The 14,466-nt window shown below is 41.8% G+C and overlaps 1 protein-coding gene across 4 annotated transcripts in view; it reads right to left on the bottom strand.

Annotated features, from left to right (window-relative positions):
• The window catches only part of RREB1 (ras responsive element binding protein 1), a 144,165-nt gene that overhangs the window by 65,162 nt on the left and 64,537 nt on the right, over positions 1 to 14,466 (bottom strand). For all 4 annotated transcript variants that reach the window (XM_059724367.1, XM_014606967.3, XM_019490460.2 and 1 more), the window contains 2 exons: positions 10,636 to 10,725; positions 7,858 to 8,021 (listed from right to left, as the gene is read on the bottom strand). In XM_059724367.1, coding sequence (XP_059580350.1) covers positions 7,858 to 8,021; positions 10,636 to 10,725 — 254 coding nt within the window. The remainder of the gene's footprint in view (positions 1 to 7,857; positions 8,022 to 10,635; positions 10,726 to 14,466) is intronic.

Here is a 14,466-nt window from a genome sequence, read left to right as displayed (position 1 = left end):
AACTGTTGCATACTTGGATGTAACAGCTCCTTTAACACATCTCTTAATTTATGACAGCTGTTTTTAAGTTATGTCATAAAAAAACCTCTCTTCATACACAGACAGTTTATCTTATCTTGTACTTCTTTATAAAAAGTGATTAATTTCCTCTGTTACTGAGCATTTGTAGAAAGAAAAAAAAGTTGTTTGAGATCTTTTAAAAAAAGCATTAATTCAGTTCTCATTGACCACTGGTCAGTAGAGTTTATAGTAAGATTTTCAGTAAAATAAACTATTGTGGCCTGACTCTACTTATTGTTGTACCTTTTTACTGCCAGTTTTTCTTGTCCTCAACTTGGAGTCCCAGTAAGTGAACAGTTAATCAGAGTGTATCAGCTGATAGTTTTAGTCTTCATCTAGCCCAAGTTTTCACTAACTTTTTCATTTTTAGTAATGAATATAATATAAGAAAATAGCTTTTAAAAAATAGAAATATTTTTTTAAAAATTGTTACAGGTCAGTTTTCTGCTACAATGATAATTAAAATAAACTGTTACTGTATTTGAAGAAACATCTGGTTCTAAGTGTGGTGTCTTTTCCCTGATCAAGAAACAGAATATAGGCACCTGCTGAAGTCTCTCTTATGTCACAGTACTTTAAACGGATTAATTCCATTAAATTCAGCATAGGAATATATTGGAAATTCTGTCAAATACAACATGCTCAGCTGACACCCCTACATATATTTAGTTCAAGTTAGGGAACGATGCTCAACTGTAATTTAATTTAAACCAAAACATTCTCAGGAGCTGAAAAGAGGCAAATCTTAATGCACAAGAGAATGAAAACCTAAATGCAGAGCAATTTAATGCAATCTTATTTCAAATGAATGTATCAGATCATTCCTTACTATTCATAAACAAAGTATAAGTTGACCATATTGTACAAAGGCAGAATTTTATATTCTGCTAACTCTGTCATAATTTTTTTGTGTAAAATTACACTTGGAGACAGTGTGGAAAATGCTCTTTTTTGGTTTAATTTACCTTAAAGAAGGGGTCAGCAATGTTTTTGGGCAGAGTGCTGAAAACACCCGTGACCAATCTGTAAGATGTTGGTGTGCCTGGGGCAGATGGTGGGGGAGCCACGAGGTGCCTGATCCTTGTTGAGGCAGTGCAGCCCTGGCCCCTTCCCTGCCATCCGCCCTGAGGCGTGCATGCCGAACAAAATGCCTTCGAGTGCCACAATGGCACCTGTGCCGGGGGTTACCAACAAGCATGTAAGTTGAAATTTGAAAAGTTGTTCAAGGGTTTTCATTGCCCCATTTCCCATTACTTTTTCCCTAGGCACTTCTAAAAATAGCAACCAGAAAATGGCCAATGGTATGTCACAATTAGGCCACATTTCCCTATTTTAAGGGGAAGAAAAAGTTTGTCAGCACATCTGACTATGTACAAAACCCACATGTGAAGAAGCTGGCTATAAAACTAGCACAGGACTGCATGTACAATTAGCTTGTAGGAATTCAATCTTTGAACCCTACAACAACATAACACCCACATCAGAACAGATCAAACACCATAATTAATAGAGAACTTCATGGGTGGGTTGCATGGAAAAGATGGTTTGGCAAGGCCTTAAGGAATGCAGGCAGAGGAGATAGCTGTGTGCAAACATCCAGAGTATGTGTACCGATACGTGTCACCACTTGGCACATGCACCTTCATTTAAAGAGCAAGGAAACCACTTACAACACAGAGAGTGCAAATGATCTCACTCATTTCCCAACCAATGTTCAGGAGCTGTCACAAAAATCGTATGTTCCCCACTGACCGAAGAATCACCTGAACAGCCATGTTTTAAATCTAGGATGCTTTCAAGTTCTTAAAACACACAAAAGAGGGAAAACTGGTTTCTGGAAAAAAAAAATCTTAAACTGAAAAGCAGAACCATATCATTTCCTGATAATAAAAACAGCTGCAGGAAGAGCTTAGTCCACTTTATGCTTTCCAAAAAGGTCAAGAAAATAGTAAGGCACTGGAAAAGAATATAAGACTGAGGGTGAAAGTGCCTTCTTAACTTAAAGATATACAAAAAACTAGAACTCTTGGTTCCAAAATGATCTTTTATTAGACCAACTGGGAAATCGCAAGAAAATGGTCCTTTTCTGCAAGCTTTCAGGATCAAAATCCCTTGGTCAGGCTGAGAAAAGTAAAAATGGTACAAGATGGTAAAAAGTCCCCATAGGTAGGAAATAAGCTTCATTTTTGCACAGAGGGAGCTGAAGATGGCAGTCTGTCCCTCTCGGTCCATGGGAATATCTTCTTTGATCAGAGCCTTTGCAACAGTTTGCTTCACAGCACAGCTTCTGAAATTGGATCCGTGATATGAATTTCAAGACTTGCAGGCAGCTGTACTGCTGAACGACTTTGAGACCTGTCCCTGAGACGCTATAAAAATCTTCTTATGTAGCACTTATGTGGGTAGACCCATTCGGGTATTATTTAGGTGTGGGGAGAAAGAAAGCAATACAAGAATGGGCTTTTGGTTGCACACAGTACATTTCATACATTCTCGGCACCCTGGAATTCACACTTGCAGATAAGCACTGGAAGCAGTAGCTGAGCACTTACAATTAGCTTTTGACACTGGAGCCTATTTTAATGAGAGGCTGTATTTGTGGTTGAAATGCAAAGGCCATCCCACTGTTCCTCATGGATCCTCCTATGGAATCTTTAATAGCCCACCAGGGAGAAGCAATGAAGAGAGAATGAAAACTGTAGCAAACTCCCAGCCTATCTGACACTTCTCTTCTGGGATTTATAAGAAATTAACGTTTAAGATTGCTAGAAAAATTTTCTTTATCAAGCAGAAAAATGAAGAGACCATCCTTGGGCATAGAACTGGAACAGAATTCATGGCTCATGCAGTATCCAGAAGGGAACCTTTTGGAAAAGCCTGGGGATATTTTCAGCTTTTACATGAAGACCTTAGCAAGTTTTACTCTGTCTCAGCTTGATCATGAAAGCAAGACAGGCAAGCAGTCCTGGCCATCCCCAGCTTCCCTGCAAAAGATACAACCAAACATATAGTAATAGAACAACTCTTGTTTGGCTGTATTTCCAGAGGCAGCACTTTCAACCTCCTGTTAGAACCAAAGCCCAGAGGACTTTGCAATATATTATCTGCTAATTATTGGACACACCAACAGCATACAGCTAGGGGAAAAGTAAGGGTGTAGATTAAAATTCTTCTGTAGTGCTGATTTAAGATTCTTCCATCAAAATAATTCTGGTTCAACTATGGCTTTCAATTCTACAGAAGACCCACTTTTACACATCCTGCCATGCACTGCATCTAAGAGTCAACTTTTTTGGCACACACGTAGTTCTGCGGGTTCCAAGTAACATTCTCCTACAGACTGATCTCTCTTCTGGACTTGGTTCCAGTTGAAGGAACTTGCAAGTTAAGGTTTTTGGTTCCAACATAGTACTATTTTAAGAATTTTTTTTTTAAATACTTTTTCATATAATTAAAAAAAAATAACACCTGTCCAAAGACAATGGGACACGTGTATTTTACTGCACAGAAGTAGTAATGGATCTACTCTTCCCAACATTCCCCAGGAAAAAATTGATGTTACAGCAAGCAGCTTTTTATACTGCTAACTTTCCCCTCTTCCACTGGTCCCTACTTGAACCCCCAACCGATATTTGCCATTATAACAAATCAGCAGAACAGCAGTTCTACTGTTGAAGATGTTCAGTCAATATCATGGAAATAAAATGCAGATAAATGAAAAATTAAAGAATTCTCCATCCAAGCCTAAGTGTTCACAGCTGTTCATTTAAAACTGGGGTGGCCAACCTGCACAGGTGGCACAGGCAATTTCTGTATGTCAAATGACAGATCAGGGAAGGGGCAGACAGCACAGCAGCAGATAGGGCAGAGGGCAGAGCAGGAGATCAGGCAGGGAGCACAGGCAGGAAGCAGAAAGCAGAGAAGGAGTTTGGGTAGGGAGTACAGGGCAGAAAGCAGAGTAGCAGACCAGGCAGAGGAAGCAGATCAGAGTGGTACTCAGGTCGGGTGCAGGCCTGACTTGTGGCACATCAACCAAAAAGACTGAACTCCACTGATTCAAACAACAATTCTTCCAGATGCAGGATCCATCGTGAGCCCTAACAGTGCTTTGGGTCACACTGTACCTATTCCAGTAGTGGGTTTCAAAGTAACAGGACATAATTTTGAACAGCCGAGTAGCTGTGATAGAGACCCTCTTTCGGATGCTGATCCATTCATCCAGTTCAGAATACAAGGTCATGTTTCAGCTTTTGTTGCTGAATGGTGTTGAGTAGGACTGGTTTTCTTCCTCACGCCCTACATACTGGGTCCACCCATTCAGATCTACTCGTTGGCATCGGTTTGGGAAGGATGACAAAGAGGGACAAAGTGTTAAACTGTCCGAAGCTAAGACTCATTTGTAAAAGAAATGTTGGGGGGGTTTTCTGGAAGACAAGAAATGTAGATGTATTCAAGGCTGCAGATTAAGGAAGCAAAAAGGCATCAAAGCGGAGTTTGGAGAGAAAAATGGATTTTCCACCCCACAACATTTTTTGCTATGTCAAATACTTGCCTGTTCTGGCATTAGAATGAAAGCCAAAAGCAGAAAACCAGGGTAAGTGAAATATACATTTATAAACAGAAAGCCAAAATAAGTGAATATGCTCAAGTTCCTGCTCTTCCTGATTTAGAAAAGGGACCTGAAGAAGCTCCATCTCCCAGACCCCAAAGTCAGTCTCCCAACTACCAGTCTCTTAGAGAGAATCTCTCTCTGACTAGAAAGTCCATCCTTGCACAAACTGCTACAATCTTCTACAGGACCATACAGTATTTTCCAACAGAAAACTGTTTTGATGTTTTATATATACACAGCATTCACATTGTTTGTACATATTTATTTTCTTTTCTTTAAAAGCTTTTAAATAAAACAATGAGTGGCAAGAAACCCAGGAACAGTTCACAAATCACCTTCATTCTTCTACAGCAGATCTACAAAGCACCAATCCACTTGTTCCTTCACCTCTGTGAGGCCCCAACATAACCTCTGCTTATGACATCACACCTACCCAAGGAGTCAGCCAAAAGAGGTATGATAAGTCTCATTCTTTTCCACTTTGCACATTTTTGCCATCTTTAAAATATTTGTTTTGGCAAATAAATATTAAAAAGAAAATCATAAAAATTGTGCAATACCAGGAAAAAAGGGACTTGTCTTACCCCCCATAGACAGGCTGCAGGTACAACTGATGCTGAACAGCAGGCGTGGTATCACTCGAAGAGTGCCCGTAGGTGCTTCGCACAGAGGGAGTTAAGCAAGCCCGTGGATCTTCACTTTGCAAACCTGATACAGAAGTAAGTTGTGAACATTAATGTGAAGAATGCTCTTTGGTTACTACTTTGTGGCCTGAAAGACACAGTGCTACTGGAGTGTTGGAGAGAAATGTGGAAAAACTGACTTCAGATTAGCTTTCAACAAAATGTGCCTGAGATGGATCCATTGTGCAAAAAACTTGTCAGAGTGCATTATAAAACACTACAGATTTAATTTCACTTTACATTTATCACCTACATGCTTGCCCTTCTAAAATTTACTATCATAAAACCAACTATCTTCAGAATATTTAAGGTGCAAGCCTGGCACTAAAATCAACAGCAAATTCCCCTTGACTATGTTGGTCTCAAGTTTTCACTCTTTAAGAGCTGTAATAACAGCGCATCAGAGCAGACTCGATTAATCAAGTCTACTGGAGTGTGGCAATTACCGTGCTCCAGCAGACTCCAGCGTCTTGTATATCACCGTTCCCATGCTGAAAAATGGCAGCAGGGGTGCTTTAACAAGCTTTAGTTAAAGCGACCCTGACACCATTTTTCAGCATGGGGACAGTGATGCACAAGACACTCTGGACACTTTAATTAGAGCGGCACTCAAAGCAACCCTAATTAAAGCATCCCCCATCCCTGAAGTACACATACAAATGCCCTATGTGATCAGAGATGAGTCTGAAACTTCTGCAAAATTACATTCTGCTGCTGCTGTTTTAAATCACAGTGAAAACATATCCTTTAAAAAGTTTATTAGTTATTAAGTTTGGCGTCTAAAATCCATACGGATGATACATGGGCAATATCCATTTCTCAAATGGGTATGTCCTAAATTGGAGTCTATTCCCTGTATCCATCTGAGCGCACTTCATAACTGCCAAATTCCATCCCAATAAGCCTTTAAAGAAAAACCTCATAAAAATTTCAAGTTTTGCTGTTAGGTTTTAACATGCACATTTCCTTTGGACAAACTTTCTTTAGTCAGTGGCCTGCATTCTTGCAAGTCTGCAGCTGAAATGTCACACGTGGACAAACCCCAAGAGACAAAGCCTTTTCTTTCAGTTATCCCCATACCCCTCCTCTTCCTGCTCAGTGGAGAAAGGAGCTGAGACACATGCAGAACCTAAAACTGGCAATTCCTCAGGGACTGACTTCAGGGCTGGGAAAGAGATATGAGCAAAGTAAAGAGGGCTAAACACAAGGAAGCTCTCCCCCCGATGTAGACAGAATAATGTTGGATGTGCAATCTTTGAGAGAGCTGGATGATAGTATCTCTGACTACCTGGATGCCATGGCTACCAGTTTCATTCACCTGAGATTGGTGTCTCCTCTGGACATCTTCAAGTCTTTTCACGTGTTATTGTTTTACCTGTTTTGCTCTTCATACCATTCACCTTCACTCAGAAGATAATGTAAATCATGTAAATGTTTCTAAACTGGATGTTCATCATGCAGAGAGGACCAAACAGCAAAAAAAAACCAAACAACGAAATGCCAGCTAAGTGTCCATCTCTTCTCCACTCTTACCTCACATAAGATCACCCCGCTAAACCCACATTGAAGCACTGCCTCCAAAACAAAGTGAGATTGGTTACACTCAATCCAATGAAAAATATACCAATTCATCCCTTGCCAAAAAGAACAAGTCTGAGATAACTCTTGTCATTTTACTTATATGCAATATTCCCTTTCCCCCACCTATCTGGTTTCGTTTAGTTGTAGACTGTAAGCTCTTTAATCTTCTTATGAATTTGGAAAGTGCTTAGCAGATTTTAAGTGCTCTAGCAGTACAAACAAATGAATGAGGTAATTGTGAGAGACAAAATTGTGGGCAAGATTAAATGTTTTGCTGCTTCAGTTGACCAGAGCATGTACCACTATATAACAAACCATTTAAATTAACTTTGGAAACTTTTTTGTTTTAGAAGTACAAATTTTTTTTGCAAACTAGTAATCTGACTAGTGCTTGCAAAAAAAAAAAAAAAAAAAAAAAAAAAAAAAAAGGCTAATTATTTTGAAACCGTCTCTTATGACAACACCCAAGTACCCACTGTACCCAGAAATCACAAAGTCTAAAAGTAACATTCCTCATCTGCCCAATTAGAGCTGGTTGTTCTTCCTTTACAGTCTGGTTGTGTATACTACCCATTTTAGAACAATTTACCTCAGCTGGCACAAATACCAAGTGGTGCTTCCAGGTATTTGTGGCCTGACTACGTATAATGATAGCCAAGCCAGCCCCAATTCTTACATCTTCTGAAAATTTGGAATCTTGGCACTGGAACTGTGTCAGAGCCTAATATTACATGTTTTCTTTCCCCCCCTTCTTTTAAAAATAATTCAATATACGTCAGTTCATACATCCCTGACCAACAATGGGTTTCTAACTCACCATTTTACTAACTCATTTTCTAACTCACTCCATCCAAGGAAACCCAATGGGCCTACAATTCCCTGATCCTTCCCCATTCATGCTCCTGTCATGAACATACTCACCTGTGCATGTTTCCATTGGTGGTAAAGGACTGTCCACATACTGAACATTTATAAGGTCTTTCACCTGAGTGGACAAGCATGTGGCGATCAAGGGAGCTTGCTGAGCTCAGAGACTTTCCACAGATGCTGCAGGAATGGTCTGCTCCTCCAGTGTCAGTGTTATGCTAAAGGAAGTAATGGATCGTTATTGAATGAAGTAACCAGGAACTATTACAGAGAACTGTAACAAGTGAAAAGTAAGGTGCTTGTTTTTTTCTTTTTAAATTTCTGCTTAGCACAATACCTTATGTAAAAGTATGCTTTATATCAGGGCCGGGCAAAATATGGCCCATGGGCTGGATCCAGCCTGCCAGGCGATTTCATCCGGCCCGCAGGTGCCCACCGATTAACTGTACCCTGGCCAGGCCACGCACTTCACTTCCCAGTCAGCATGTACAGCTTGCAGACAGGGCCACTGCTGTAGCTACCAAGGGATCTGCTCAGCTTCTTTGGCCTCCAATGGCTCCTCCTCGTGTTTCTACTGCAGCACTCACTCTGGGCAGCAGGTAGGAAAGCTGCAGCTGGGCAGGAGCATAGGGCTAGCAGGAGCATGGAGCCCATGCACTGTGGGGTGGCAGACCCTGGGTTTGCAGGGTTTGAGGGAGGGTGGGGGTTGGCAGAGCCCCCTGTACATCCCCCCCATGGTGCACAGCCCCTGCCATCGGCAGCAGCAGCTGTAGACATCAGGTTCTTAGGGTGCTCACGGCCCATGCAGGCGCAGCCTCTTGGTGGTGTGCAGCTCCAGCCAGTTCCAGGAGCTGCATGTGGTGGCAAGGAGCAGAGCCAGGCCAGCCTGCCTCTATCCCATAGGGCTCACGTGCAGCTCCCAGGACTTACCCGCCACCAGGGGGAAGCAAGAAGCAGGGTTCCCTGCCACTTCTGGCACAGTCCCAGGATCCACACATGGCAGCAGGGAAGACAGCTGGCTCCATAGCACAGCACTTCCTACTGGTGGCACGCAATTTCCAGGAGTTGCATGCAAGCCCTGCATGACAGAAGCGGGCTGGCTTGGCTCTGCTCCTTGCTGCCACATGCAGCTCTCGAAACTGGCTGTAGCCATCTGCCATTGGGCAGCTGCGCCTAAGCAAGCCATGAGCAACCTAAGGGCCTGCCATCTGCTTCTGCTGGTGGCAGGGGCTGTATGCCATGGTGCAGGGAGCATGTGGGAGGGTCCCCACACCCCCCTCCCTCTCTCACATCCCACAAATCCCCACCCTCCCTCACACCCCACAAACCTCACACACTTATCCACCCCTTACCCCTCCCCACAATCCCCCCCCTCACACACACACACACTATCCCACAAACAATATACAAGAGTAAGACTTTATTTTTGAGCTGTTTTGCAATTACCTCTATATTTACTATGCAAACACACAAATCAGGACAAAAATACTTTCTGAAATAAAATTAAAATAAGTTTTAGTAGATGTTTAACTTTTAGTATACGATTTGGTTTTTCTCGTTCCAAGATGGCAACCCTTCTCCAAAAAGAGCACTTCCAGGAGCAAAGGATGGGACTTCTAGTGGCAAAGGTCAGGGACAGGACTTCAGATCCCAAGATGGCAACCAGGGGGCAGGGCACCTGCCATGGGGCAGGGCTACCATTTTGACCCTCGACAGCTCACCAAAACTCATTAAGCAGCCCTCCAGCTGAAATAATTGCCCACGTCTGCCCTATAGGCACTTGTCCTCAATTAACCCCTTAGCTACTACAAAAATGTACTAGGGATATCCAGCAAATGGATGCCTATCATGATGCTCAATACATCCAGTATTTCTGCAGTACAGTATGATAAGGGTGAGTGCAAGGGGATCCAACAGTAAACTGTAAGAAATAAAGAATGGGTGGTTTGCAAGTGGGTTGATCTAGGATGCAGGGAAGATGCAGTCTGATAAGCTTCAGAGGTGTCAACTGCTGAAGTCTAAAATGACTACAAAAAAGAACTTGGAGTAATATTCTGCCTTTGGATGAACAATTGGGGCTTTGACACTATATATGCTAAAAAAGAAAAAGAGAGAGAGAGAAAGCATCTAAAAATCAATGATACAATGCTGAGAATTAAACTGTATTTAGGTATAAAATGAAAAAAACAAAATGCATATTATTCAATGATCATGAGAAAGTAAACTATGCCCTCAGTGTCTGTTTGCTCCTTACAATGCAAAAAAAGGTCCAAGGTCTCTATGTATTTTTTTTCTTTTAAAAAAGAAAAAAAGAGAAGCAAGGGGAGGACATACCCCATCTTTACAGGAAGGGTACTATTTGCATGATTGTCCTGCTTCCCAAAGCTGCTGCACTCTGCAGAGGGCAAAAGCACTTCAATGCCAAACTGGCCTGATGGCTCTGGTGTTCAGTCCTAAACTGCATGGACCCTGAAGGGAACTATGCTGAAACAAACTATAAGCAGGATGTGTCTGGGTGATGGAAGGGGGTTTCAGAACCCACAGGTTACTTTTAAGTTTCACAGAAGGAACAGAAAAGGAAACCTCTCATTATCTGACATCATCACTGGCCAGGAACAGGGGGGGGAAAGGAAATCCTAAAACATTTTTTCATTCTAAAGCCTTTACAAGAGTATATGAGGGCATAAAACATACAAGGAAGTGAACCGCGATTACAATAAAAGTTATCTATGTCTATGCAGGGAAATCTGTTCATTATTGAAAAATGCATATATTTCCAAGTCAGGGTATTCTTTCATATAAACGTAATATTAAAATGAGTGGTCTGCATACCTGACGAATGTGCATAGTTAGCTGATGCTGTGTAGTGCAAATCTTTTCACACAGGGGACAGGTATAGGAAGACTTCTCTTCTTTTGTTTCCTGCAAGAGGGAGAACATGGCAGGGGGAAGTATATAAGAAGGAGAACCACCGAAAAGTTATCACCACAGCTACTGCTGGGAACTGAAATCCTAAGCCACACAAGCTCAAAAGCATGAAAACAGCAAACTTGTATTTACCCAGTTATCATCCTGAAAAGATCCCCAAGGGAAGATTTAGCAGCTTTAGAATGTTAAAATATGGAGCACTTCCCCCATCACAAAATACAACAGCTGTTTCACAGTATGCAGAAACTCTGTAACAGCAGTTTAGGACAGGAAGTGAAGATAATTATTGTGACAGGCTGAAATTGCCAGAAAGAATTTAGGTGAGCAAAATGCCATCATCCAAACTGGAGTTTGGGCAGAATGAGAAGGTCAACATCACCAGTCTTTCAAAAAGGACCTGTGGCATCTTTAATGGGCATGAGTCATCAGGGCCCAGGTTTTACATCTCATCTGAATGACAGTGCAAAAGGCACCGTGCCCTCAACACTGTGCTGACATCCTGCTACACTGAGTCAGAGGGAGGAGCTGCACCTACTGAATCGCCCACACAACTTTCTACAGCATCCTGTGTTTCCCCTGGAAGCATCCCATTCAAACACTGGCCAAACCCAACCCTTTTAACCTTGCAAGATCTGATGAGATCACTGCCTTAAAAAAGAGGTACTGACGCAGGCAAGAACATGACAAAAGGCAGGCAGCATAAGCCTGACTTGCCTTTCACACTGATGAGTAGTGACAGTAACCACAGTCAAGTCACCTAAGAACAGTGTGAACGAAAAGTTCAGTGCTATATTTTTAAGTATGCCCTTGAGACATCGAGTTACCCACTGGTCTTGCAGCCCCGGGTGGAAAGAAGGAACTCTTGACTGGAACCAGAGGCTGTAGTCTTGCCAACTGCTGTCATCTGACCGCAGCAATCTTTCCTGCCCAAGTGCAGGGGGGCTGGACCCAATGATCTTATAAGGTCCCTTCTAGCCCCTAACATCTATGTATCTATGAACATCAGAACCACCCAACCAAATGAAAAAAACAAGGTTCCACCATTTACAACGCACACGACCGGACAGCCTGGCCACCTCCTGGAGAAGCCCTACAGAATTCAGAGAGCTCGCACCAGGAGTGTATGAGGGAAAGTCCTAGAGAACATACCTTATACACCTTTCTTCTAGGGAACTGTCCTATAAAGGGAGGCACTTTTTTTTTTTTTTTTTTACTGAATTCAAATAACTTCTTGTGAAGTAGGGCTATCATATTAATAAGGTTCAATAGGACTTTTCCATTTGGATGGGTGGCCTTTTTCACACCCCTTCAGCCTCAAACAAAACCACTAACCTCAAATCTAAATCATGGGACTCCAGCCTGACTTGCAGTGGTTAGCCTTTTTGCCTTCTCTCGCATACAAAAAACCTCCCTGATTACAGTTGTACCACACAGCTCTCTATTCTCAAGTAGGGCTCACAACACTATATGAACACAGGCCAAGGCTTCATGCATTTGTCATTCATAAAACATTAGAAGCCAAGTGAGAAAAAATTGCCATTGTGAAACCTGACCATTCCCAAGAAACCTGAACAAATATGTCTTGTCAAATAGATGTGCGCTTAAACTTTCTCTAAAAAAAAAAAGAAAGAAAGAAATACAAAACACAATATTTACACCCACCCCTTCCACCGATTTAACTTTATTGCACAGGACCAGTTTGTGAAGTACCCTTCAGCTCCAATTATACTGCAGCCCTGTTAAAGTTGGCTCAGAGCTGAGAGAACAAACACGCTGCGTTGTGAGGAAAATCCCTGCAGCTGTGCTGACAGTTTAGATGGTGTTTAATCCACAGGGTATTTCTGTGAAATTATCAGCCTACTTTCCCCCCACTCCTTTCGAATAAAGGATAGAGATCTAACATGATACAATTAATCGTTCTGAAGCCTGCTTTCTAGACTGCCTGCTCTTTGAATCAGCAAATTAACAAAGGATAGAGTAATTACTGGTTCACCTTGAAGCAAAGATCAGAAACACACTATAGCAGAGCCAGAGGTGATTAGTATTGACTTTGGAGTTTATCATTAACTAAAATCCAAACTTTCTCCCCGACTCGCAAAGGGTACAGGCTGCATGCCACAATATAGGTCACTTAAGTCGAAGGTGGCTGAAGCAAGAATTCAGTTGGCTGACCCACTCCAGATCAACGAAGAGAAAAAAAAAAAAGGTTTAGCATCACTTCTGCAAAAGTAGCACCACTGAAGAATGTAGTGCACAGCATTAATCTGCCTCGTTGGAGCCATGCTGGTGAAAGAGCACTTCCTGAGCTGAAAGATAAAATTAGCAGCTAATTTGTTAACTGCTTTCTTTATTAAAGCAAACTGGCATGGCTCTTCTGCACTCTGCAGAGGGCAAAATTCTTCGGAGTTTATACATCAGGTTTCCTGGTTCTTCTCTCTTGAGTAGCCTGAAGCTTCTTTGTTGCATCTTCTCAGTTACTTTGGCCTTGAAGAAAAATTATAATGGATGCGAACTGATACAAGTCCATGTTTACCAGTCTCTGGGTAGATGGGAGCCAAGATAAAGGAAGCATCATAAAAAGAACCATAGACTTGGGACAAAGGTTAAGGGCAGAGGATTTCACAGCCATCTCATGGAATACAGACAGTGATTCAGGCTCCTGAACAGAGCTAGCGAAACCTAACTATAGCGACACCATGATATAGCCATTTATTCCCTACTCTCTCTAAAAACAAATCATCTCTTTTTTGGAAAAAAAGAGAAAAGTTAATTTATTTTTACATGGTAGAGAATCCCTCCTAATCCTACCATTTACTCTCAAGCTTCTCCTGATCTGATGCCCATCAAAATACCAGGTGGAATAAAGGTCAGCAACTCGTAACAGACTCCCCAGAAGCCAAACCACAAGGTATCCTAACAGACAGCTGTGCCACTAAGGCCAGTCTGGACAGCGTTCTCCTACGTAATGCAACGAAACCGGGAGCCAAAGGCAATCTTTGCCTTCACAAAACTTAAAACCAGCAGCCACCAGACAAGACTCCGATGGGTACACTTTTCTTTTCTTTTCCACTTCATACTGCCCCGACATATTTTTCTTTACAATTAATGAATTTCTGCATAAAGAAAATAAAAATCTACATCTACTTAGAAGTCTTTGAACTGAGTGATTCATTTGCAGGCTAGTGATTAGCACTACTGCAGGAGCATCACCAAATTTTACTGTTTTGACTGACATACTTCTCCTTTCTCTACTCCCATTTGGTACTGATATAGTATCAGCAGCTGGTAAATGTTATAAACTGGATCCACATAACACTGGTACCAGAAATTTTCTCCAAAACAACCTCCAATAAGTCCACGTTCCAATTTATAAGTGAAGCAAAGGCTGTACCTAAAGAAATAAAGAATAATGGCAAAAAAACCCCAAAAAACTAAGGCCCTTGACAAGCAAATTTAAGTTCAGGTTTAACTTCAAGAAGATGGATATTCAATGGGAAAACTCACATCCTTAATTCTACTCATGTGCTTAAGAGCGTTATTGGGTTAGGGACTAACAAATGGTCTTCTCCAGCTCTGATGTCCTTAAATTATTCTTTAAAGAGCTACTGGCCACATGGGGAGAGGTAAAGTATTGCAGCCATCGGATACTATTTGAAAAGCAAAACGAGCATGAAAATCTAAATTAAGCCTGTACCCTCCATCAAGTTAATCCCCTGTGCTGCATGCACACAACTC

Source organism: Alligator mississippiensis, chromosome 3 (genome assembly GCF_030867095.1).
Source record: "Alligator mississippiensis isolate rAllMis1 chromosome 3, rAllMis1, whole genome shotgun sequence".
NCBI classification, from domain to species: domain Eukaryota; kingdom Metazoa; phylum Chordata; order Crocodylia; family Alligatoridae; genus Alligator; species Alligator mississippiensis.
Note: the sequence above shows the minus strand (reverse complement) of the source record. Positions and strands in the feature narration are given on the sequence as shown.